The 23,791-nt window shown below is 40.0% G+C and overlaps 2 protein-coding genes across 3 annotated transcripts; both read left to right on the plus strand.

The window, feature by feature from the left end:
• The first annotated feature begins 2,297 nt into the window (after positions 1-2,297).
• nfil3-6 (nuclear factor, interleukin 3 regulated, member 6) lies at positions 2,298-5,931 on the plus strand. 2 transcript variants are annotated; one of them, XM_060901552.1, is made up of 2 exons: positions 2,298-2,582; positions 3,611-5,931. In XM_060901552.1, exon 2 carries the CDS (start codon positions 3,692-3,694, stop codon positions 4,904-4,906), a length of 1,215 nt encoding a protein of 404 aa, XP_060757535.1. In that variant the 5' UTR covers positions 2,298-2,582; positions 3,611-3,691; the 3' UTR covers positions 4,907-5,931. The 2 variants fall into 2 exon arrangements, with proteins under 2 accessions (XP_060757535.1, XP_060757536.1); XM_060901553.1 differs by having other exon boundaries at positions 2,308-2,407.
• Positions 5,932-9,994: 4,063 nt separating this feature from the next.
• Positions 9,995-19,268, plus strand: nfil3-2 (nuclear factor, interleukin 3 regulated, member 2). The gene is made up of 2 exons (XM_060902587.1): positions 9,995-10,298; positions 15,268-19,268. Exon 2 carries the CDS (start codon positions 15,910-15,912, stop codon positions 17,479-17,481), a length of 1,572 nt encoding a protein of 523 aa, XP_060758570.1. The 5' UTR covers positions 9,995-10,298; positions 15,268-15,909; the 3' UTR covers positions 17,482-19,268.
• The last annotated feature ends 4,523 nt before the right edge of the window (positions 19,269-23,791 follow it).

The raw sequence follows: 23,791 nt of genomic DNA on the forward strand, positions 1-23,791 counted from the left end.
CTGACTATGGGCGAAAGGCGGGGTACGCCCTGGACAAGTCACCAGGTCATCATAGGGCTGACACACAGACACAGACAACCATTCACACTCACATTCACACCTATGGTCAATTTAGAGTCACCAGTTAACCTAACCTGCATGTCTTTGGACTGCGGGGGAAACCGGAGCACCCGGAAGAAACCTATGCGGACACGGGGAGAACATGCAAACTCCACACAGAAAGGCCCTCGCCGGCCACAGGGCTCAAACCCGGACCTTCTTGCTGTGAGGCGACAGCACTAACCATTACACCACCGTGCCACCCTCAATAAATAAATGACAGAGTATAATATTTTTGTCTCATTTGTTTAACTGGGTTCTCTTTATCTACTATTAGGACTTGTGTGAAAATCTGATGATGTTTTTTGGGTCATATTTATGTAGAAAATTCTAAAAGGGTCACAAACTTTCAAGCACCACTGTAAGTGTTTATTTTGAAAAAGCAACAAATTTCATGAGGTAGAACATCAAATAAGGTGCTGTTGTATTGTTTTGAATGCGACAGAGGACAAAGATTACTTACAAATTGTTGTTTTCAGGTTTAATATCAATTTCATACCATCCAAACTTTTTCTGATTTGGAGTTGTACTTAAGTGCTGGATAACATCCTGCATTTTCAGTTAGCATGCACACCACATGCTGTTGCCTAGAGGGTTGTTTTACAATCAGGGTACGCAAGCTAAAAATCACATTTAACACTTATTATCTTCAATATCAAAAGACTTGACTAAATAAACTTGGTTGTTTATTGTAGCCCTGTGATAGCTCTATTTACCATGCAAAAAATAATTTGGTGATAACGTTATTTTTGGTGAATGTATGGCAATATATGTCATATTTAGCAAAATTACTCGTGTCATTTAGAAAAAGTGCTTTTTTGACCACAGGTAGCTCCCAAAGGGATGCACTTAAATCATTCTTTATACCATAAAACAAATATTTGGTTCCATATCATTGGAAACATAGTTAAGTTTTAATGTTGAATGCCAGTAAGTTTTCAGAGTATTTTGATCAAATTAGTATGTAATTGTGTCCAAAAAATGTCCTCTCCAAGACAGCTAATTTTTCAATATAAAATAACATATCTAAAATGATTATTTTCATCCTAAAATGTGGTCAAGATATTGGGACATAAATATTAGAGACAATTAACACAAAGCTTACAGCCTTATATGGATGTAGTGGATTCTGAATTGTCAAAAAAAAAATGTCCTCTCCAAGAATCACTTCATTTGTTTCTCCCAGCCCTGCTTAAAGCTACACTTAATTTACTTAGAAAAAAAACCTAAATAGTTAATGAACATGCTATAACATTACGTGAATGTTATGGACTACTAACAATTTCTTAACTGTTGGAATTTTATTTCTATCAGCTATTTTTTGACAAGGAGTCTTTGATAACGGGCGGCACGGTGGTGTAGTGGTTAGCGCTGTCGCCTCACAGCAAGAAGGTCCTGGGTTCGAGCCCCGTGGCCAGTGAGGGCCTTTCTGTGCGGAGTTTGCATGTTCTCCCCGTGTCTGCGTGGGTTTCCTCCGGGTGCTTCGGTTTCCCCCACAGTCCAAAGACATGCAGGTTAGGTTAACTGGTGACTCTAAATTGACCGTAGGTGTGAATGGTTGTCTGTGTCTATGTGTCAGCCCTGTGATGACCTGGCGACTTGTCCAGGGTGTACCCCGCCTTTCGCCCGTAGTCAGCTGGGATAGGCTCCAGCTTGCCTGTGACCCTGTAGAAGGATAAAGCGGCTAGAGATAATGAGATGAGATGAGTCTTTGATAACATTTTTGCTACTTTTCTTTATCTTATAGCAGATTACACAAAACTACCATACACATACACTACCGTTCAAAGGTTTGGGGTCACCCAAACCTTACATTCTTTACATTCTTTACATGTTCTTTAACTTGTCCTTCACTTAAAAACTGGTACAAGAACCAGTTTGAATCAATTTGAATTTTGGACCCCTGTGACACAAACTTTGTACTCTGATTGTAAAACAACCCTAAACTGAAGTGACAACAATTCCCACAAGGACAAGTACACTAAAGAGCCTACTAATGACCTTTAAATGGTTCTAAACATTTACAGTACACGCTACTTTGTGTAATTAAGTGCATTTCTGTTTCTTTCATATCACAAAACACAGTCATGAAAACCTGTCTCACACAGGAAAAACACACACACGCAAAAAAAAAAAAATTGTTCTTGAGAATCGGATTTCCCGACTAACGAATCGTTCATAAAGGAGCCGACTCACTGGAGAGCCGCTGGTTCAGGCAAGGATAGAGAGCGTCCTCGGCTGAACTCCACATGCAAAGCTACAAATAGGAGCTGCGGCGTTCAAACGGGGCACAGTCGAGCCAGGAAAGGTAGCAGCACAGCAGATGACATTCTGTAACAGTTTACACCTTGTGACACGTTTAATTTCCTAAATCCTTCAGTCTACTGAAAAACAAACAAACAGCTGCCTTCACTTGGAAGCAAACGCTTTTCGCTTTAACCTGTAATTTTTCCCAGGATAGGACTTCTGAGATCATTTTAAAGGTAAGCACGCATAGTAACAGCCTGGACACTGATCTGCTGTGTTTTTATTCGGGAACTTTAACAGACAGGATTTGACAATTTCCCCAAATGCAAAATGAAAGTTTTGGTGCATTGCCAAGAAAATCTCGCGCGTCAAGCTTTGTTTGATTTTCTCACAATCGTGAAACTGCTTTACGAATGATTTAAGTGTGTAAAACAGGTATCACTGATATAAAGTGATGTAAGTTGAGTATGTGTGAGGTGTTGAATTGCAGCTCCACTAACATGCTGTTGACGTTCTAACAAAATAATTGATGTATTTAATTCTGCAATGTCACGTGACACCGAGATAATCGCCTAGCAAAAGTATTTTCACAGATGTCTGCTTTTGGACAACAAATAAGTTTGTGCCGTTGTTTTGGCTCTAAAGAATAAAAACAAACTAGCAGATGTCTGAAAACTTTGTGTATCTTCAGTAGTCTATGTGTATTTTTAATACCATTGAGGTCTGGATGATCAGTGGTTATTATATTGTATTATCTGTTAGCACTTCTAGTTGTCCGAGGACAGGATAGTTGGTTGCACTAAACCCAGACACCAGGACACACTGTGCTGAGGTCAGCACAATTCCTAGAAGTCACTTTTCAGCATTATAGCGTGACGTCATGCACTCAACGTTCCTGTATGTCTGAACCCCAAATTAAGAACTGTAGTACAGAAATCTAGCCTATTACATGTATAAAAATGTATGAAATTGTGCAGTTATTTCACAAGCATGATGAGGTATTCGGTTCTCAACACCACAAAGCACTCTTTACAAACAGACAGATAGCTTAAAATTCTTAACATACTGTTATAAACTCTGACTTTGCCTTTAAGAGGTAGCAGGCAAACAGTAAATATAGCCGAAGGTCTTTTGGCTCGATTACGACATGTTGCACAAATGTACTCTGGCTTACTGGAAACATCTTCTGAGTTACATAACATTGTGTTGTAATGGCTCTTACGTAACGATTCAAGACTTTTTTTTTTCTCTGTGTGGCCTCTAGGTGGAGGTGTTATACAAACAAAGCTGAAGCTGGCCTAAATTAAAAAGGAGACTCGTGTGACTTGACAGTTTTATTCCAAGTATGTTTGAAGAAGGTTCTCAAGAAATGAGAGAGCAGAATGCAGGGGTGCTGCCAGCTGTGGAGGCTGTGAGCACAGGAATGCTAGGATTAGATGTGGCAACCCAAAGCAGCACAATGTCTTTCACAGAGGAGGCTGTCTCCATTCTAACATCGAGCAGCCTGCTGGCTCGCTCATTGTTAGGCCGTACATCAGCATTAAAACGCAAAGAGGTGACCCCGGGTGGAAGCACACTGAGGCGTAAGCGTGAGTTCATCCCCCAGGAGAAGAAGGATGAAGGGTACTGGGACAAGCGCAAGAAGAACAACGAAGCAGCCAAGCGCTCGCGGGAGAAGCGGCGCGTCAATGACATGGTGCTAGAGAACCGTGTACTTGGGCTGCTTGAGGAGAACGCCAGGCTCAGAGCAGAACTGCTAGCACTCAAATATCGCTTTGGCTTGGTTAAAGAACCCTCGAATGCAAGCATCCTTCCGCTAACTACCACAACCCCGTGTGTTCCTCAAGCTGCCAACTCACATTATTACCTACTCCGCGAAGATGGGCTTCACCCCAGTACTACTGTGGTGCCCCATCCGAATTCCACTCAGACTCTATTCCATGTGGGACGAGGTATCAGGGAGAATGGCAGCATGTCCGAGGACTCAGGCTTCTCAACTCCTGGAGGCTCCAGTGTTGGAAGTCCTGTGTTTTTTGAGGACCGGCTGAGCGATCATGGCAAACTGTCTCCAAACAGATCTGATGAGTTGGGCTGTGAATATCACCACTCTCCTGCCCCTGATACACTTGTGGCACAAGTGTCAACAACACACACCTCCACAGTCTCTGGAAATGGAGACTCAGTGGAAGGTATGAAGAGTCTCCCACACAAATTACGCTTCAAGTGTCCAGGCAGCGGTGATGGCGAGAACTCCAGTGAAAGACGTAGTCCAGTGCAGCACACAGGAGGACGGGAAAACCCCAGAAATCATTTCCCGTTTGGCCTGGGTGAAGGGGCTCGGCTCTGGTCACAGCATGAAGGAGATGAATCTCGAAAAATACTCCCTCATCAACACAGCGGCCCAGTGGGTGGTTTCAGCAGTGGTCAGCCACATGGGAACCACAGCGAGGCATATTACCATGCTGAGAACAGTATGCTTAAATCTCAGCTTAGCTCCCTTGGCGAGGAAGTGGCACAGCTCAAGAAGCTCTTCTCTGAACAGCTCTCTAAAATGAACTAAAATCTCAGCTCTCTACAACAGACTCAGTATAGGGAGCTTGGTCTTTCCGAGCCAGACCAAACCATAAACAATAAATCATAAGGTGGTTATTCAGAACAGTGTTGAAACTGAATTGTAAGGCATGGTCATGACTCTAGTAGTCCTAGACTATCCTTCAGATTCTTTAACTAGTTTCATGACAGGAAGAGAGAATAAAAGTAGGCAGGGTTCGTGTGAGATGGAGATAAAGTATGGATATCACTGTATGTGTAACCCCTCATACCAGGGAGAGGACGTTTCTTGCTCTACCAGCAGGCTCTTACCTATAAGACTTCAGTCATTCCACACAGACATTACTGCTAAACTCCAGTGGGTCACCAAACCAAAGCGTATCATCCATATTTAGCACAACATTCCCATGTTCAGTGACAGCTCTGCTGATGTATGTCAGGTTTATGGATTTGAAAATGCATAGGATATTAATTTGGTGCTGATTGTGTTTACAGGTAAATATCCCATCTGTCATCGATTTAATTTTTTTTTTCTTTTTTTTTTCAGTGTGCAAATACTAATGACTGCACCAAGCTTTCATTAAATGGAGAAAAAAATTAGGAAAGACCAAAATAGGTCTGGAGTATTTTTGCTATTATTTTAGATTGGTACAATTTTATTAATAATAATAATAATAATAATAATAATAATAATAATAATAATAATAATACATATTTGTATAGCACCTTTCTTAAACTCAGTGTCACTTTATACAGCATCAGTAAAAAAAAATACAATCAATCATGATGTGTCATGATTTGTCAAGATGAATTGTTGGAATGCAGAATATCATAGTATCATAGCCCAACACATTACATAAATGCCTTTTCCTGAATTTCCCCCCTTTATACTGCTTGTTACTGCCATCTGAAATCAGGATTGTATGTAACTAGTAATTAAAACTACACTGTAATGTGTATAATGGTGGCAAAAACCTGTATTGCCTTGTGTATTTATGTGTGTGTTCAGTGTTTTTATATGTGAATAAATATTTGACAACGTATATAAAGTTTTCCTTCTTTGCAGTCAAACATCCATTAAGAATATACAGTATATATTTTTTCCATGTGTAAATCAGAAGTATGTAATAACTTAAATGCTGTCTAAGAATATACAGTACATATCTTTCTAATTATTTCATGTAAGCTCTGGTGCTGCACAGTAGGTCGATAAACAGTAAGGAATCAAGATAGAATGTACAGTATGTCACTGGACTGCATATTAAAATTACCAAAAGTAAACACAAACAATCCAAAATTCCTGAACTGCAGTGAAAATGTCCTCATAGTATTAGATGTAGCCTGTGGCAGAAACACACCTGTAACTGACTGACACAGCTTGCTACCTGCGTTTGGCATTCACGCAGCTCTTGCAGGACCAAACAGAAACACCTGTTTGAAATATTTTACAGGTAAACAGGTTAATTGGTAATTGGAAAGCCTCAGTCATCCACAAGCAAGGATGAGTCGAGGTTCACCACTTTGTGAAAAACTGTGTGGGCAAATACTCCCAACAGTTTAAGAACAATGTTTCTCAACATACAATTGCAAGGCATTTAGGGATTTCACCATCGGCAATCTATAACATCATCAAAAGATTCAGAGAATCCAGAGAAATCTCTGCATGTAAAGGATAAGGCCAAAAACCAACATTGAATTTCCATGACCTTTGATCCCTCAGGCAGCACTGCATTAAAAAATGACATGACTGTATAAAGGATATTCCTACATGGGCTTGGGAATACTTCGGAAAATCATTGTCAGTAAACACAGCTTGTTGCTGCAACAACCATGCAAAGTGAAAGCCATATATCAACAACATCCAAAAACACAGCCAAATTCTTTGGCCCTGAGCTCATCTGAGATGGACTGACACAAAGTGAAAAAGTGTGCTATAGTCTGATGAGTCCATCTTTCAAATTGTTTTTGAAAATCATGGATGTTGTGTCCTCCAGGCTAAAGAGGAAAAGGCTGTTACCAGCACAAAGATCAAAAGTCAGCATCAGTGATGGTATGGGGAGTGTTAGTGCCCATGGCATGGGTAATTTGCACATCTGTGAAGGCACCATTATTGCTGAAAGGTATATACAGATTTTGGAGCAACATATGCTGCCATCCAGACAATGTCTTTTTCAGGGACGTCCCTGCTTATTCCAGCAAGACAAAGCCAAGCCACATTCTGCACATGTTACAACAGTGTGGCTTCATAGTAAAAGAGTGCAGGGGCTAAACTGGCCTACCTGCCTCCCTTTGAAAATGTGCAGCGCATTATGAGAGGCAAAATATGTCAGTGAAGACCCCAGATTGTTGAGCAGCTTAAATTGTATATCAAGCAGGAATGGGAAAGAATTTCATGGTTGAAACTTCAACAATTTCTGTCCTCAGTTCTCAGTTGCTTACTGAGTGTTGTTAAAAGAAAAGATGATGTAACACAGTGATAAACATGCCCCTGTCCCAACTTTTTCGGAACGTGTTGCAGGTATCAAATTCAGAATGTGTGTATATTTACCAAAAAAAAAAGTTTACCAGTTTGAAGATGAAATATCTTGTCTTTGTATTGTATTCAATTGAATACAAGTCGAAAAGGATTTTTCAAATCATTGCATTCAGTTTATATTTACATTTTACACAGCATTCCAACTTTTTTTTTCTTTTTTTGGAACTGGGGTTGTAATAACTGAATAGTAACTCCATTATCTACAGTGTCTATATAGTAGTAAAATAAAGCTGGTTGCACAACATTTATTTAGTCAGTCTTCACTAAATCCAAACAATATAGCTATGGAGTCTGTAACAGCATCTGACCAAATTATTTACTGAAGAGTCAGCCAGACCTGTGTATGGCAGGGAAGCGATATTCATAATCAGGATTAATTTCTACAAATATATTCTTCATCCACAAGAGGGCAGCAATTACGTAATTCTTTTATTACTCCTTAGCTCAGTCTTGAAACAGTTGATGTAATGCAGCGCTTATCATATGCGATTTTAAAGTCTTTTAATGAATATGGATTGACTGAGTCTACATAAAGCCTAACTACAGTGTGAACAAAGCAATTAAAGTATGAACCAATGTTACCTCAGACAAATAATGATAAGTTTTGTTGCATATTATCCTTCACAGAATGAAATAGTAAGGTCACTATTTTGTTCTAATATGTCTTTGCACATTTTTGGCAGTTTAATCATTTAGGAATGGTTAAAAAAAAGATTTAATGTAGTACAGTGCTCAGCCTCATATCAGAAAATAAGCATTTCACAGATTTAAAAGAATACATGACTAATTTTATTCTAGATTAAAAAAAGAAAGAAAGAAAGAAAGAAAGAAAGAAAGAAAGAAAGAAAGAAAGAAAGAAAGAAAACATAAGACACAAAACTCTCTCATGTTCCTGTGAAAGAACATGAAAATCCCAGGGGTTCTGTGTCAATCCTGTTCTAAAATGAGGACCATTCTAAAAACATGTGACCATCAGTGCTGCTGAGCAAATCTTTTTATTAACTTCTTCCATTTGGGGGAGAGCTCAGCTTCATATAAAATTAGGTCATCCTGGGGTGCCAAGAATTGAGTGGCAGTGGAGCTCAGCTAAAAGAGCTTGTTTTAATGAAGATTCCAGTGCCTCCCTTCATCTCACACACACACACACACACACACACACACACACACACACACACACACACACACACACACACACACAATCCTGAGCCTCTTCGCTCCTCCGACCCCCTTCACACTTTATGCAGCATGAGACCATGGCTGTTACTAGGCAGGCTTGATGACAGTTACCATGGGAACCGCCTACCCATGAAGCTGGGTGGGGTAGGGTGGGGTACATGGGGGAGTGGGCGGGACCAATGAGAAGAAGGGGGAGCAAGAGAACTGGCAAGTTCAAGGCCATCGCAATGCTGCTGTGAATGCCACCACTGACAGACAAAAGAAATGAAAGGCCAGAAGTTGAGGGTTAAACAAATTATAGATGCATTTCTTTCATTTATGTGAAAATATAGAACTTTCAGCATTAGCTGAGCTGTGATGGACAAGACAGCTTTGTGGAAACATAAAAGATGGTCAAATACTGTAATTACCAGACCCATGCAGTTTAAAATAAATCCATCATCTTCATGCTGAGGTGTCATCAGACTGTAATTTAAGATGGGATGTTACGTCTCTTTTATTTTCCTCACAGGCATTCGTGAGTCAAAACATGGGAAGGGTTTCTCTTTAGAGCACATTTAATTGTTCAGTGGCTTGCTTACAAAAGCAATGGAGGTCTTGTTGGTGCTTGTTATATAATTTTCCATTAAAAACCCATGGTTATTTCTAGTGATTAATCTAACCTCACCAGACAGACTCCAGACGGTTATAAGACATCTTTTGTATTCACATAAGTTTGTTGAGTGCTTGACAATTTGCAAATAATACTTGTCTGGAGGGGGGAAATGGTTTCACGGGCCTAACCACTTATTTTATCTTGCACATATTGCCTAACACTGAGGGGACAGCAATGCAGTGAGACAAGCATATGGATATACAGGAATATATGGAATATATATATGGATATACACTCATACGATAAAAGACTTGTACTCTGGCACGTGTTGAGATTAGAGGTTGTTATTTGTGGCCTACTGTTTCTTCTGTGTCTTATTTGTGGGCCAGATCCTGATTAAGAAAGCATGTGAACGCTCAGATTTAATCTTTGTACTTAAGTGAACGGTCGTTTTAAAAATGTACATCCTGTAGTAAATAAATAAACAAACAAACAAACAAACCGCTTGCATGTGCATGCACTGTTTCTATATCTTGAAATCTGAATTAGTATAGTGTCAGAGGGATCAGTGCTCCCCTCCCGCAAGCCTCTCCCAACCGTTTCTTTTTATATCGTCTCTGTGAGGGCTTGTTTCTAAAAATGTCTTCTGTTCTCTGGGTTCCAGGATCTCTCTCCCTCTCTCTCTGGTAACCTTATTATATGCATGGAGCACGTCTGGCTACGTGCCTAGTCCCTCCCTGCTCTCTGCTGCAACATGGTTCGAGGATGGACTGAGAGAGAGAGAGGAGAGAGAGAGAGAGAATGTTATGCAACTAGTTATGCAACTGTGACCTACTAACATATATTTCCAGCACAGCGAGGGAGGGAGGACATTGGAGCGCCTCAACACAACACGAGGAACCAAAATACGAGTCACACTGAACGCGTGCCTGCATACGAGCAGAGCAAAGGAGAGAAGAACAGAACGCTGAACGAGAAAGGAGAATCGTGACACTTTGCATGTCTTATCAGTTTCTACCTATCCGACACACCGGCTACAGAGCAACCAGCGGCTGTATTGTGTGTTAATTTGGATACGCGTTTAAAGCACCAACGGTAAGTTGTTGGGTTTTTTTTTTTTATCAATCAGGTATAATTTTGGTTTTATTGTGTATTGTGTATTGGTTTTATTGGAAGTCAGCAGCTGCAATACCAGCCAGCGGCGGCAACACAATAAACACGCGGGTCGGAATATTCATATTATGACGTAAGATGCCAAATGTTATTGTTTAAAATGTTCCTTTTTTCCCCCCTTGCATACGAGAAAGCGCTCGCTCGCTCGCGCACGCACGCACGACTACAGAGTCGAATAGGCTGCTACAGGCTTTTGTTCCATGCTGTGTCCTTAACGTTCCACATCCAGCTCGTGGTCTGTCTGGGTGTATTTTCTCAATGTCAAGGCGAGGCTTGGAGCCCCGTCTCCATGTTCCTGTGCGGGATTTCTGCTCAGGAACCAGTGCACGAGGTTATGGATAACCTTTTAGGGCTTTCATGACTGATGGGTTTGGCACGTGGACGAGTTAATAGTAGCCTAAATTTACTCCTGGCATTTAATTGTGGCATCATTTTCCTGGGTGTGATGTACCGGATAAAATGAGAAGCACTTTTTGATTCCGGTTTAACATGCAGAGATGATGATGATGACACGCTTCTGGCCGTCACGTGTGACCTGCAGTCCCGAGAAAGGTGAACGCGGTGGTGTCGAGCCAACCCGTTAACCCTTTCCTTCCAGCCCCGGGGAGAATTAGCCTCTCCTACACCCCAATAGTCGCCTTGTTTATGGCGCTACTGTTGACTGTGGCTGAAGGAGAAGTGACTGTCCAGAACTTTTGAACTAAACAGACTGGAACCAGTTATCTGAAGCCAAAGCTAACTAAACTGGCAGTGTTTTACTTCATCCAGCTCTGTTTATACTCTTAAACCACACCTGGATATACCTGTATGTTTTATAAATCTCTGAGTGCGGTTCTGCGGTTAGCTGAAGCGATTGCTAGCTTACGGCTACCGAGTGTGTGCTTTGTGTCCAAAACTAGCCTAGTAACCTACTTTCACTAAGTTCAGGTGTTGTCTCAGGGACATCTATCCTATTCCTGGAATATAAGGCGTGAATTGTTTTTTAAAGGAAACCGCGTTGCAGAAATCTCGCTAATCTGTTGTGTTTACGCAATACGAAAGTCACAACAATTAGTAGAAAATTCAAAATCTCATAACAGCCGACTGTAATACTTAGTTAGTGGATTAATATTGTGTCATACTGAGATACTCAGTCGGGTGTTCCATGACATAAATGGACAAAAAACAAAAAGGTAAAATGTTGCAGGTGGTGATGAAAACCCATTTTCATTAGGCTACTACACTCCTGGAGCTCATACTGTACTCACACTGTACTCATACTATACGCGATACGATTACACTCTGATTAATATATCGGATCGCTTGTTTGCCTTTGCGGTATAAACACATGGGACACATTTTCCAGTTCTGAATTAATTAAATGGTCTGAGCCGGACAAAAGATGATGCAATCGACGGAAACCCCCATGTATTCTGAGGCCCTGTGTGTGTGTGTGTGTGTGTGTGTGTGTGGTCTCACACACACACACACATGAATGTAGGTCATGTTTGTCAAAAGGAGGGAACATGTCCTCCATCAGATGAAACCAGAATAAGCACTCCACCATGTGCTGAAATGCTCACAAAGAAGACACACAACGGGAAAAGGGCGTGTCCTTGTGTGCTATCATCATCATTACTGTACATCATTTCGAATTGTTGTCATACCTTTCTTAAGCATTTAAAATAATTATCTTATTAGCAGTGTGATTTTATTGACCTAAAGTGTAGCGTAGAATGGCCTAGGGTCTGCACTGGACCAGTAAGTTTGGGAATAGCTTCTGCCCTGTCATTCCATTAGACAGCAGAAGTGTATAAAGCAATTAAATAGGCCTACATTAAAGAAAAAAATTGTTTGTGAATTTTTTTTTACAAAACCGGATTCACTAAATGTACCTAGTACCCCAAGTGAACCTACATGAATATTGATGGGATTGTATTTGCATTGGAAATGAGCTTGCAAAATCAAGAACTAGAGTACATTCGCTTTCTCATACAGTCAAACACTAACCAAAAAACAAACAAGACTGATTTTTTTTTCTCACAAATCAGTCTGATCTGCTTGAGTGTGATTACCTCTTCCAGCTTCTGAAGTTAGTAAATAAAGAGCCAAAGTACAATATTGATGGATTTAAAAGTGGAAAATGACAGTGCATATGTCTGAAAACTCTACAAAACTCAGCAGGCATGAATTGTTCTTTTCTTTAAAAAAAAAAAAAGGTGAGCCCAACCATGGGATTTAAGCCCCCCCCCCCCCCCCCCCCCCCCCGACAATTATAATTTGACCCATGGGGTCAGGAGCTTGGCCATTGCTATTTCCATTACTTAAAAGAAACCCCAACGCAACATGTGCAGCAACTGCATCAAATTAGTTTCCATGCCTCACCCCAACCTTTGACTACAGCAGTGTCTCTTTATTGTGTCTGTAAGACTGCATCCACACTACAACACATGAAGATAGGGTTGTTGTCAGAGGTGATCACCACATTATTAATATGATGCTGGATTTGTCTATGATTACTCCAACCACCCCCACCCCCCAAATGATCAAGAAGTGCAAGATCCTTTGTCTCAGTCACCATTAATGATGTCTGGTCCTTGGGAATACTTTAGGAAAACCTAACCTGGTCTTAAAGTGATTTCACTGATGGTATTAAGTAGTTGCTTGCAACAACCATTTGTATTTGATATTAAAAATAGGGCTACATAGGTACAGTGTTTATTTCAAGAATCACAGATATTACGGAAGAGTCCTTTACTTTCACAGTAAGCAGTAGCATTTCCGAACATAATGTGTTATTATTTGGTCAAATTTGATAAGCCAAATGGAAATGACTTGTGCACGGTTTGGCGATGATACATAAATCCTTATTTTTGTAATCACTCAGTTATCTCTCCTTTGGAGATAGTGGGGTGGCCCTTTGTTAGCACTACTTGTATTCAAGTCTGTCTTCTGACTGCAATCATCTATGAACCATTATTTTCCCCCTCCCTTTTTTCCTCTTTGTCTGTCTCGTTCTTCGTCTCAGTCTCCCTCAATCTTTTGCTCACCTCCCTCTATTTTTAGCTAAATATCTGACCCCTCCCACTCATTTTCTAGCTCCAGCTCTTGCTGAAGCATTCCTGACCTATATTTGAGCACAGCCTTGTCTCACGCGCTGCCCAGTTTCTGGGTTAGTGGGCCAGCAAGGGAAAGAGTCTCTCTTTCTTTAACCCTTAGTTATGTGGCTTCAGGACTCTAAACTCTGAATATTAGATTAACTAGTGTATAATCCTGGCGTGACATCTGTCTATTTGACCTCATTACCCATGAACTCTTGCGAGCTTTAACATATTTAGAAAAGTTTAACATAAAATTCCTAGATTATTCTTAAACTTGAAAGATTTTGTTCTTATAGTCACTTGCTGCTTATTATCAGCTTTTTGTAGCTGGAAATTTCTTACCAGATGAGAAAAGATTTTTAAAGTAAAGCTTGGGAGAATTTATTATCAGGTAAATAATGTCACATATTATGATGAGATAATGCCAAAGAAAAGGTTCCCAGATTGTGAGATTAGAAAGCAAAAAAAAATGTTATTTCATTGCAGCAAGTACTGTATTATGATCTGTGCCTTTTGGGCTCCTATGAGTTATTAAACTAAGTCTTCATTGAGCACAATATTAAATGCAGGTACAATTACTGAATTTATCTCCAAGCACTCCAAGATCTGTCACTTGAGCCCTTAAGTGTGTCCATTTGAACCCATTTTTATTTGACACAACAAGCTGTTGTGTGTTCTGCCATTATAGGACATCAGAAATAGGAAAACAGCAGATGTAAATTCAAAGTCACTTGCTGTCATTATATTTTCCACAGAGCTTGCTCTGGCCAGGTGGAACCTTGTTACCTCCCCAGAGTGTTAGTTAAGTTGACAGAACATTCCCTTGTCACCCGTTTCCAAACACAGGCAGTGGAGCCTGTCTAGGCCATTCAACTGACCTAATTCATCAGTGAGAGTCTTGCCTGTTCTTCATTGTTAAACAAATAGATCTGGCCCTTCATCAGCTGTCATCTGATAGCGATTTAATGATTTATCCCCAGAAAATAAGTACACTCGACCTGCCTGGTTTTTGTTTTTTCTGCCTGGCTGTTTTGGAATCTATCCCTTGACCCGTAGAAAACTATATGGTTGCACCTGTAAGATCTGTTAAAAGCTATACCAGATCTCTTTATCATATTATTCAGGCTGTGCACCCAAAGAAGAGAAGGAGTAACATGTTAATGTTTTAAAAAGCATGTGCTTCAGCCTTGCTTTGATTTCTCCACTCTGATGTAATACAGGCTAGTGTTTCAGAATGTAAAAACAAATCATGTGCTCATTGTTAATGCTTGCCAGACATGCAGTTATGGTCACAGTTCTCAATCCTGTAGGGGAATTTTGCACAAGGGAGATTAATGCTGTAAGCATTTACAGTTGGTGAGTCAAACAAATTGATTTAAGAGATGTCAGGTTGTAGGAATTAAAACAGAGTTACTAAGACAGCATTGTCTTTTTTTTTTTGTTATGTAAAATTCCTGTGAGCTCTCGCTCTCTTTTGTTAGCCTAATTATAATAGGCAACATTTAGATGGAGAACAGAGGTCATGGGTCATAGACAGAGGAGATCAATAGCAAGGCTAAAAGGTCAGACAGTGGTTAGGCCTGCACAAGAGACTATCGAGGGTTGCCATGGGAAACCATCCAACTAAAGCCAGACATGCTAAGCACAGGATTAGGTGAGGGTCTCCCAATAAAAAAAAATATTCCTAAATCCTTCAATTCTCTAGATGTACTGGGGGAAATGTTCTGGGAGAAAAAAACAAGTTGAAGACTGAGTGTTTATGTTCTTCTCAAGGAATTAACAGAGCTATGTTTTTGCTTTTGTGTCCACAGCCTTCCAATACATAGCCATCTGGAGGCTCAGATATAGGTTGCACCCCTCCCCACTGTCTGACAAGCTGAGACAGACTGAGTGACCTACATCCTGCAATACGCCTCAAGCACTGGAGTCTGTCTCTGCCAGCTTATTAACATAGCCTTGTTGAAAAGCAAGGGGAAAAACCCTGAAAACAAGCAAAAAGAACAAGTGACAGTTGCCCTAAGTCAATAGTTTCACATTCTTGAGACTTCAGGAATTTTTCTTCTTTTTTCTGTCCTGTTTATCCCATTGGCTGTTGGAGTGGCTGGTTAGGGAGTGCATTGGATGTTTAACACTAGTTAAATGCAGGAAACTGTCACAGAGGCTCACCTATTTTTGATCTTTTTAGCCAATCTGGACACTTAACAAAGCTTATTAATTATTAGCATAGGAACTTCATCAAAATCAATGAGGTTGACCCCAACTGCAGATAAAATACCTCACAAGATTTTTGCTGATCCAGCTACTTAGTCCAACATTCAAGACTACTGAAAGGAGGGAGACCTTACAGCCATCTTGATAACCGCCTTTCCCCTCCACCCCATCCCTTATTTTCCCATCAGTAACCATTTCCGATGGTAGCAAGAAGATTCCAAACTGGATTCCTCTAAAGAACAATGGAAAGCTTAAGCCCAGCAAATTCCAGTGTCGGCAAAACCATAGACAATAAAGAAACTTTCTCAGGCTATAACAACACTCTTCCTTCACCCAAGGGCAATTCTCGTTCTGTCCGTCTTTTAAAAGCCAAGCCAAACATGACCTGCCGACGCAAGCGTGAGTTTATCTCTGATGAGAAGAAAGATGCCTCCTACTGGGAGAAACGCCGCAAGAACAACGAAGCAGCTAAGCGCTCTCGGGAAAAACGGAGACTCAATGACATGGTTTTGGAGAATAGAGTTATTGCACTGAATGATGAGAATGTACGTCTAAAAACAGAACTCCTGCAGCTGAAACTCAGATTTGGCCTCATCAGTGCAGCCTCCTATATGGAGAAGAGTCAGCAAATTGGAGGAACAATGAATGGAACATCTGCATGCTCCTCTTCTTCTTCTTCCAGTCATTTCTACCCTAATGGCTACTCCAGTGGCTCCCAAGTGATGAATTCTGATTCTTCAGAGGCTGAGCAGTCTGTCCGGGGTGAGGGACTTGCCCAGTTAATTAAGTATTCTCCTCGAGGTTCTCTCTCAGATATGTCTGATGGTTCTTCCCGTGACAGTCCAGAGCCAATGAACTATGATATCAAGCAGGAAGGGCCAGGGATAGATATGGACATTGCAAACAGCACAACCACACCAATTATGTTTAACATCCGTCGTGAGTTGTCCATAGCGCATCATCAACACACCTTTCAATCAGGATATCATAGCCACCAACAACAGCATCAGCACCAAGAGACTGTCGTCAGTGCTGCTGCCCCTCCAGTGCAGACTGCTCAAAGAAGTGTCATCCTGTATCGCTCTAGCAGTGTCTCATATCCTGTAGAGAATGCAAGACCTCAGGAAATCACTCAACAGAAACTGCCACAGATCCTTCTCCAACCTACAGAGGGGTCTACCAAAAGCACTGAAAGCCTATCAGAGGCATCTAGTCAGCATGAAAGTAAGACTTTAGACACTCTGCCTTATGAATACTCAGATGGAGAAGCAGCAATGAAACAAGCATACAGGGCCCAACATCAGCGGCTTGTGGGTAGTTGTCAGAAAGCTGAGACCATGGCGCCAGACCTTTGCAGACAAGGAGGTGAAGAGTTGTACCACTATGACAGCCCACAGGATGAGGAGCCTCCGGTACTGAGTTATGAAGGAGGTCCCAGGAAAGAAGGGTACTATCAGGGTCACTCAGGAAAGGACACCTCCTTAAGTGATGGTGATCCCCGCAGTTCTGACAAAGATGCATCCACTGATGATGAGTGCCCATCTTCATTTTGTTCTGAATCTGGCAGTTATCACCAGCAATCCCCTTTGGCTGGAGGGCCATATTCCTCCCCACAAAGCCAAAGCAAAGACAGTCAAATAGAGGTCAAAGGAACAGCATTACCGCACAAACTACGCCTTAAGCACAGATCTATGAGTAATGCTGGATCAGCAACTCAAGAATCTCCACCTACACCACCAGCACATGTGCATCCATTACCTCAGCACCCTTACCTGGCTTTGCCTCAGTCCACCCAGCAACTTCAGGTTGGTTGAGAAAGGCTGAAACAGGGGTTAAGGGCCAGCCAACCCCAGAGTTCTGCCAGCAGGCCACTTCAACAGAGGAAAGAAGAATGGATTGTGGAAAGCAAAATCCTGGTGTATGCAACAGCATGAATAGGAGGCATGACTAAGAGTGAAGGACACTATGGGACCCACTGTGGTAGCATGCTATCAGACATATCCTTTATCCTCCTTCACCTGGTATTGGTGTGCTTGGGCAGCAGAGACATAGATATAGAAATGTCAGTCCCAAAAGCAGACAGAACTTCTGGTTAAACTGTATTATACTGTAAAGACTGCTTTGTTTCTGTATCTCATCCCATAATTACAAAAGCACTTGTGCAGCAAATGAGAGGAGTGGATGATCTTTTCACATTTTTCCCAATCACAATTTGTTAAAACATGATGTCAAGGTAACAGCAAACATGGCAATAGTAACCATCTGTGAGGCATTCTAACCTACTCACTAACTGTAAATACCTGCTGGTTTGTGTCCATTTTTATACCAAATCAGAGGCTAGCTGTTCACCACAAAACATATCAAACATTTGAGCATTCTGGGAATATTCCCTTGACCAAAGAAATACAATAGCTTTACATTTCATACCTCTGCCATACATCTTTTTCATTTTCCCTATTCCTGTTCCTGAAACCATACTCACAATCCGAGACACCACTTTCTCTTGTCCAAGCACTTGGTTTGTATATTACTGTGATATAATTATTATATATAAATATATATTTTAAGAATAAAATCAAATTGTTTTGGAAAAAAAAGAAAAAATTGAAGGGCAAAAAGGATTTAGATGACTCACTAATTCGTCAAAAATACTGTATAATATCATTGTGTTTACTGTTCAGGTGTCATTTAAGTACCTTTTTTGATTGTGTATTTGTTATTTTAAAAGTTCTCATTGTTTTCAGCAACTTACCTTTTTAAAGAAATTCAAAATGCCCCGAATTGTTTTAAAAAAAAAACCTGCGGTATCTGGAATGTCATAGATTAAACAATTTTAGTGCAATTACAGCAATTATATAAGACTGGAAATAAATAAAATGTAACCAATACAAATATTTTAACAAGTCCAACTGCTTACAAATAGGTAACTGAGTTACAGAAGTATGATGACGCTGCAGTTTGCAGCCATGATTTTGATGTCCTGCCCTTGAACCCTTACTTAAGCCATTTGGCTCACTGACGTTCACAGAACTTGTATGTCTGTTGTAGACAAAACCCTACATATTTCCCATATTTAACTTATTTTAATGATAAAAATGTATTTGTGTGTTTTTTGTTTGTTTTTTATTTGTTTGTTTGTATTTTGTTTTTGAATGTGCCTCATTTAGATTCACTGTCTTTTGTTTTTCATTTTTAAGTCAAGTCTACATGTCACGTCTGGCATAGAGCACTTATTAATGTATAAATGTAAAATTTCTTCTACCCTGGATGACACTGTATTCTGTGCTTTTTTTTTATTATGTGTGATTTTTGAGAAAAGTGTTGTCCTGTTTTCATGTATTTAAACCCACCTCTGACATCTTCTCCTGTTCTCCTCTTCAAAGCCTTTTCCCTCATTCTATCGACGTGTATTAAATTCAGTGATCTTTGTGTTTTCTGTTCATAATTTGAAAAAGAAACAAAGATTCAACAAGACTTGTGTCATTGTTGTCACACTGTTTTGAAATGGATTCATGATGTTACAACACTAATATACATCAAAGACAATGGGTGCAAATGCAAAATGAAAAAAATAATAAAAAGGATGTTGCTTTTCTGACAATTGGTCAGTTTCTTCCATTTCTTATAATTGTGGTATTCTTCCTATAATTTATAACTACGCTCCATTTAAGTTCTGTTCTAAAAAAAAAAAAAAGAGTTTGTGATACTTTGCAACACATCTACTGATGCAAACAAGAGCATTAAAAATATCTGAAATAACAATCCAATGTTTTACACCTGCTGCTTCCAGTGAGATGGAATGTGCCCTTGATTTGAACAAACAAACATTTACCTATTGTGAGAATGGCGCTAATCTACTACAGGGCAGCATTCCTCATTAGGCAGAGTGTGACGGCACTAGAGCTTTGAGCAAATCCTGAAGCCCTGAGTCAGGTTAGCTCAGAGAGACCTGACACACTGACACACTTTGTCTCAGACCTACTTATGCATGTTCACTTTCCTGATGTAACACTGGCCTATTTACTTAGTTACTCAGCCTACTGCTAAAATCCAGCAGCAGAATGGAAGAAAATTCTCTCTCTCTCTCAAAATTACATGCACATTGAGTTTGCTGTTCAGTATCCAAAAGTCATAACTAATCAAACACATCATAACACTTTGCATTTCCTTCAAAGGGGAAGAAAATAAAGCAGATGAATAGAATGTATCAGCATGAATCACTGCGTCTTCTTCTCTTTTTTGTCACTTACACTTGTCCATAATGTTTTACAGCAATGTGGCTCTATAGAAACCAGTACTGTGGAATCAATAACATATCAGAATGAGCACATTTATATAAACTTGTGACTTGTGTCTTGTGCAGCCAGCATTAGTGTCAGAGCCATGCTGTTAAAAGAAATTAATGCACACCTTCTGGCTAATCAGATTTAAGAATTCAACAGCACTATGGTTTATGTACTTGCTGCTTCAGTGCCTTTGCTGTATAGTTTTGCAGTAAAGCTAATTATACTATATACTTTACTATAGTTACAGCAATTGTACAGTAGTTTTACAGTAAGGTCATTTGACATTGTATAAATATTTACACAGCACTGTAAATATGTTTTTTTCCATAAAAGTATTGTATTTGGTACTACACAGTATTTTATTATAGAAATGACCGAAATTATTTACAGTGTATTCAGCAAGCAGGGAAAACAGGTGAAGGACATCAGACCATAATGTTCAAGTGCATAATCTAGATAAATAACCCCAAGTTCCCTAGTTATGAGGACCTGGGGAAAAAATTAAAATTTAAAAAGACTTGGCGTAAGACTCAGTTTTTTGGCCTTAGCTGTCATATTTTGCAAAAGCCGTACCAACAGGTGCCTAAAAACAGAGGGGGAAAAAGAAGCAACTGTCCATTATATATAAAACTACTGGGAATATTATGTAACTGGGCTAAAAAGAAGTATAGACGTGCCTAAAAGCAGACAGGCCATGTCTGGAACTGAAATAAGTCTGGGAGTGAGGGACAGAGAAAGAGAAAGAGATCTCCCACTATGACATACAGCTTTTCTCAAATTGTTTATTGACTGCATTTAGAAGGAAGCCATAAAAAAAGGATACGTGCATGTGAAAAGGACTGTTTGTACACAAAAAAGTAACTGTGTTAAGTAAATATGTCAGTGTCTTTCTTCCACATAACAAAAACACACAGAACCACAAAGTACCCTCTTTGTTCCCTTATTCAGTACCTAGCGTATTATGAGTTTTGGCCATGCCACAGGATCTGTGCAGCACTGACAAGGTGACATTTCCTAATGATGAAGACAGCAACAGCAGCACTTTTTTTTATCCCACTCAGATTTAATCGGTGTGGACAGGAGTCTACATAAACAGGTCAGTTGAAAAGTAGGTCAACACAGAAGGGAGGGACCGTGGGATGGGACGGATGGAGGGTGAGTGGAAGCTAGAGAGGCTGTGCATTGTAAAAGAGGCTTCTGTGAAAGAACAGTTCGAGCACAGCAAGCGAACACAGAGCTCTCACATTACCTGGCTTGTTCCACTGAGCTTGTGGTTGTAGGTCAGAGGAGCAGGCCAGCGCTGGAGGACAGAGGCAGACAGAAACAGGAAGAAATTGAGTGAAATATGCATAAAGAGCCTACAGTGTGAGCTTCATCTGTAATGCACTGACATTCCTTACACTGTTCAAAAGAAGCCACAGCATTGCTGTCATTTCTAATAAAGCAGCAATTGACAAAATTCAGAGAGACAACATTTGAGCTCGGAGAATTAAAACAAGACCTGTCACTGCTTTACACGATTTAGTAAGGAGATAACAGACAGTAATCCTACAGATAATTGTTTGATTACTGTGTTATTATCTGCCCTTGTTCTGTGCACATGTATATGTAAATGTGATCACAATGCAGCTGGTATTAATCTGTTTTACTCCAAAATCACTGATTCCGACATCATTAACAGACTATTCTGTTTACTGTAATAGTTACCCTAAAAGATGGAAAGGTCTATATAAATATTTGATAGAACTACTGCATCTGGAGACCTTTAAAGAAAGACAAAATTTTGCATGTGTGTGTTTTCTGAAACACACGGACATCAATCATACACTAACTACACACTGAGCACCATTTACAAAAGCAGTGCTGAGCAACCCTCCTTCTTTGTGCTTTCTTTTTGGACATACTGTGTGTGTGTGTGTGTGTGTGTGTGTGTGTGTGTGTGTGTGTGTGTGTGTGTGTGTGCGCACCAGGGACGAAGATCCCCTAGAGAGACTGCAATATTTTGAAACTCGTCAGAGCTAGCCAGAACTGCTGTCATGTCTGTTCCAAGCCCACTATAAACCCAACTGGCACTGATTCTCACTTGGAGCTGTCACCTAAACATCACTCTGAGTGAAGCTAACACTGGCCTGCAAACCAATACCACTGAAGTTCACTGGATCACTGAAGTAACAATGCCTGTTGAATCTGTTGTAATGCGTATATCTGTCATCAATCCATATGATATGGTTTTCTTTACTGTAAACATTTATATTTAAAGAGGTCTTGGCACAGAAGTTAGAGCTAAAAAAAAACTATTTTTTTCCATTACAAGGCGATGTGAGTGGTTTTGATTGCGCTGTTTTGAAACAATGTTGCCGAAAAAATGTGGATGAGCTTCAAAAATCTGTCACATCTCACATGTTGTGCTCGTTCTGTGAATTTCAGCCCGTTTCAGCTTTGGATAAGGAACTGTCTGGGCCAAGTTTCTAATAATTCAATGGGCACAATAAATGTTCTTGTGCCCAGTTTACCCTGTATAGTCTCCAAATCTGCCATGATAAAAGAAATGAATAAATTGATAAATTAATATTGTTTTGCAACACTTGGTCTTTCCCAGGCTTTTCTAAGGGAATTTTTACCAGGTGCCACAAGAACATTGTGTTGCTATAATGAACATATCCTCCTTGAATTTGATCGAGGTATGAAATAGCATGCGCAGAATGTCCTAGTAATCAGTAATAAACTCTTCCATAGGTCAGATCTTAGTATGCTTAAATGGAATTGCAAATTACCCAAGCCTGTCTTTACTGAAGGCCAATACACCATACAGAATTTTGCATTTGTACATATCTTTACTCCAAAAAACTAAGAGAGCATTTGTCTTGCTTCAGTTATTTGTCCATTCAGCCTCTGAACTGCAAGGGAAGCTTTTATCTATCTTTGTGACTAAATAAACATTTTACTCAAAACTGGTTCTTTCACTGGCACCAAATACAGCAAACATACCTACAGAGAGCAGCCTTTGGCTCAGAAAGTAGAAGATTAGTTGAAAACAACATTTTCCAATTATGCAACTGTGTCTCTTACTTGAAAGTAGGTCAGAAAATACAAGAAGAAGTGACAAGGGCAATGGGAGGCCACAATGAGCACTAGAATGAGAGAGAGAGAGAGAGAGAGAGAGAGAGAGAGAGAGAGAGAGAAAATGGAGGAGGGACTGAACAAGGTAGAGCAAGTTGAAATATGGCAGTAGTTTAAATATCAAAGAAAAATACAAAGAAATACAGTATGCTATCTCTTCTTGTCTTCCTGTTGCTTTTTCCTTTTGTCTCTCAGCTGGTCACAGGTGGCCCATGCCCCAGGTTGTCCACTTCATCATATCTGCAATTTAATCTAAGATTCAGTGCTTAGAGTGGATTTAAGAGTTACCTTTAATGCAGTAGATTTCTAAAAAATATCAAGTGAATTGCAACCCTCACTTAATACCAAGACACAACCAAGACTTTTAATGATCAGTGCCAGTAAGTGCAGGTATAGCCTGTACTGTAGCTTCTAAGAATTAGTCCTTTAAAGATAGTCTTGAAAGGCTTGTAAGATTTACAAGACATGAAACTGAAAGAGTTGTTCATAAAAATGTGTTATTAAAGTTCTCAGAGTTATTTTCAGTAAGGTTAATCCTTGGAGCATGAATCATGAAGTGTGACAGCAACATAAATCAGATCAACCACACCCCATTACTGTAATCGGTCAATCAGTAAAAGTGTACAAGAAATCAGCATTTTAATGAGTAGATAGTAGATTTACATCAGTTTCTCCATTCAGTTATAGCTGCTTCATATTTACTAACAGCTGTAACAGC

Source organism: Neoarius graeffei, chromosome 20 (genome assembly GCF_027579695.1).
Source record: "Neoarius graeffei isolate fNeoGra1 chromosome 20, fNeoGra1.pri, whole genome shotgun sequence".
Lineage (NCBI taxonomy): Eukaryota > Metazoa > Chordata > Actinopteri > Siluriformes > Ariidae > Neoarius > Neoarius graeffei.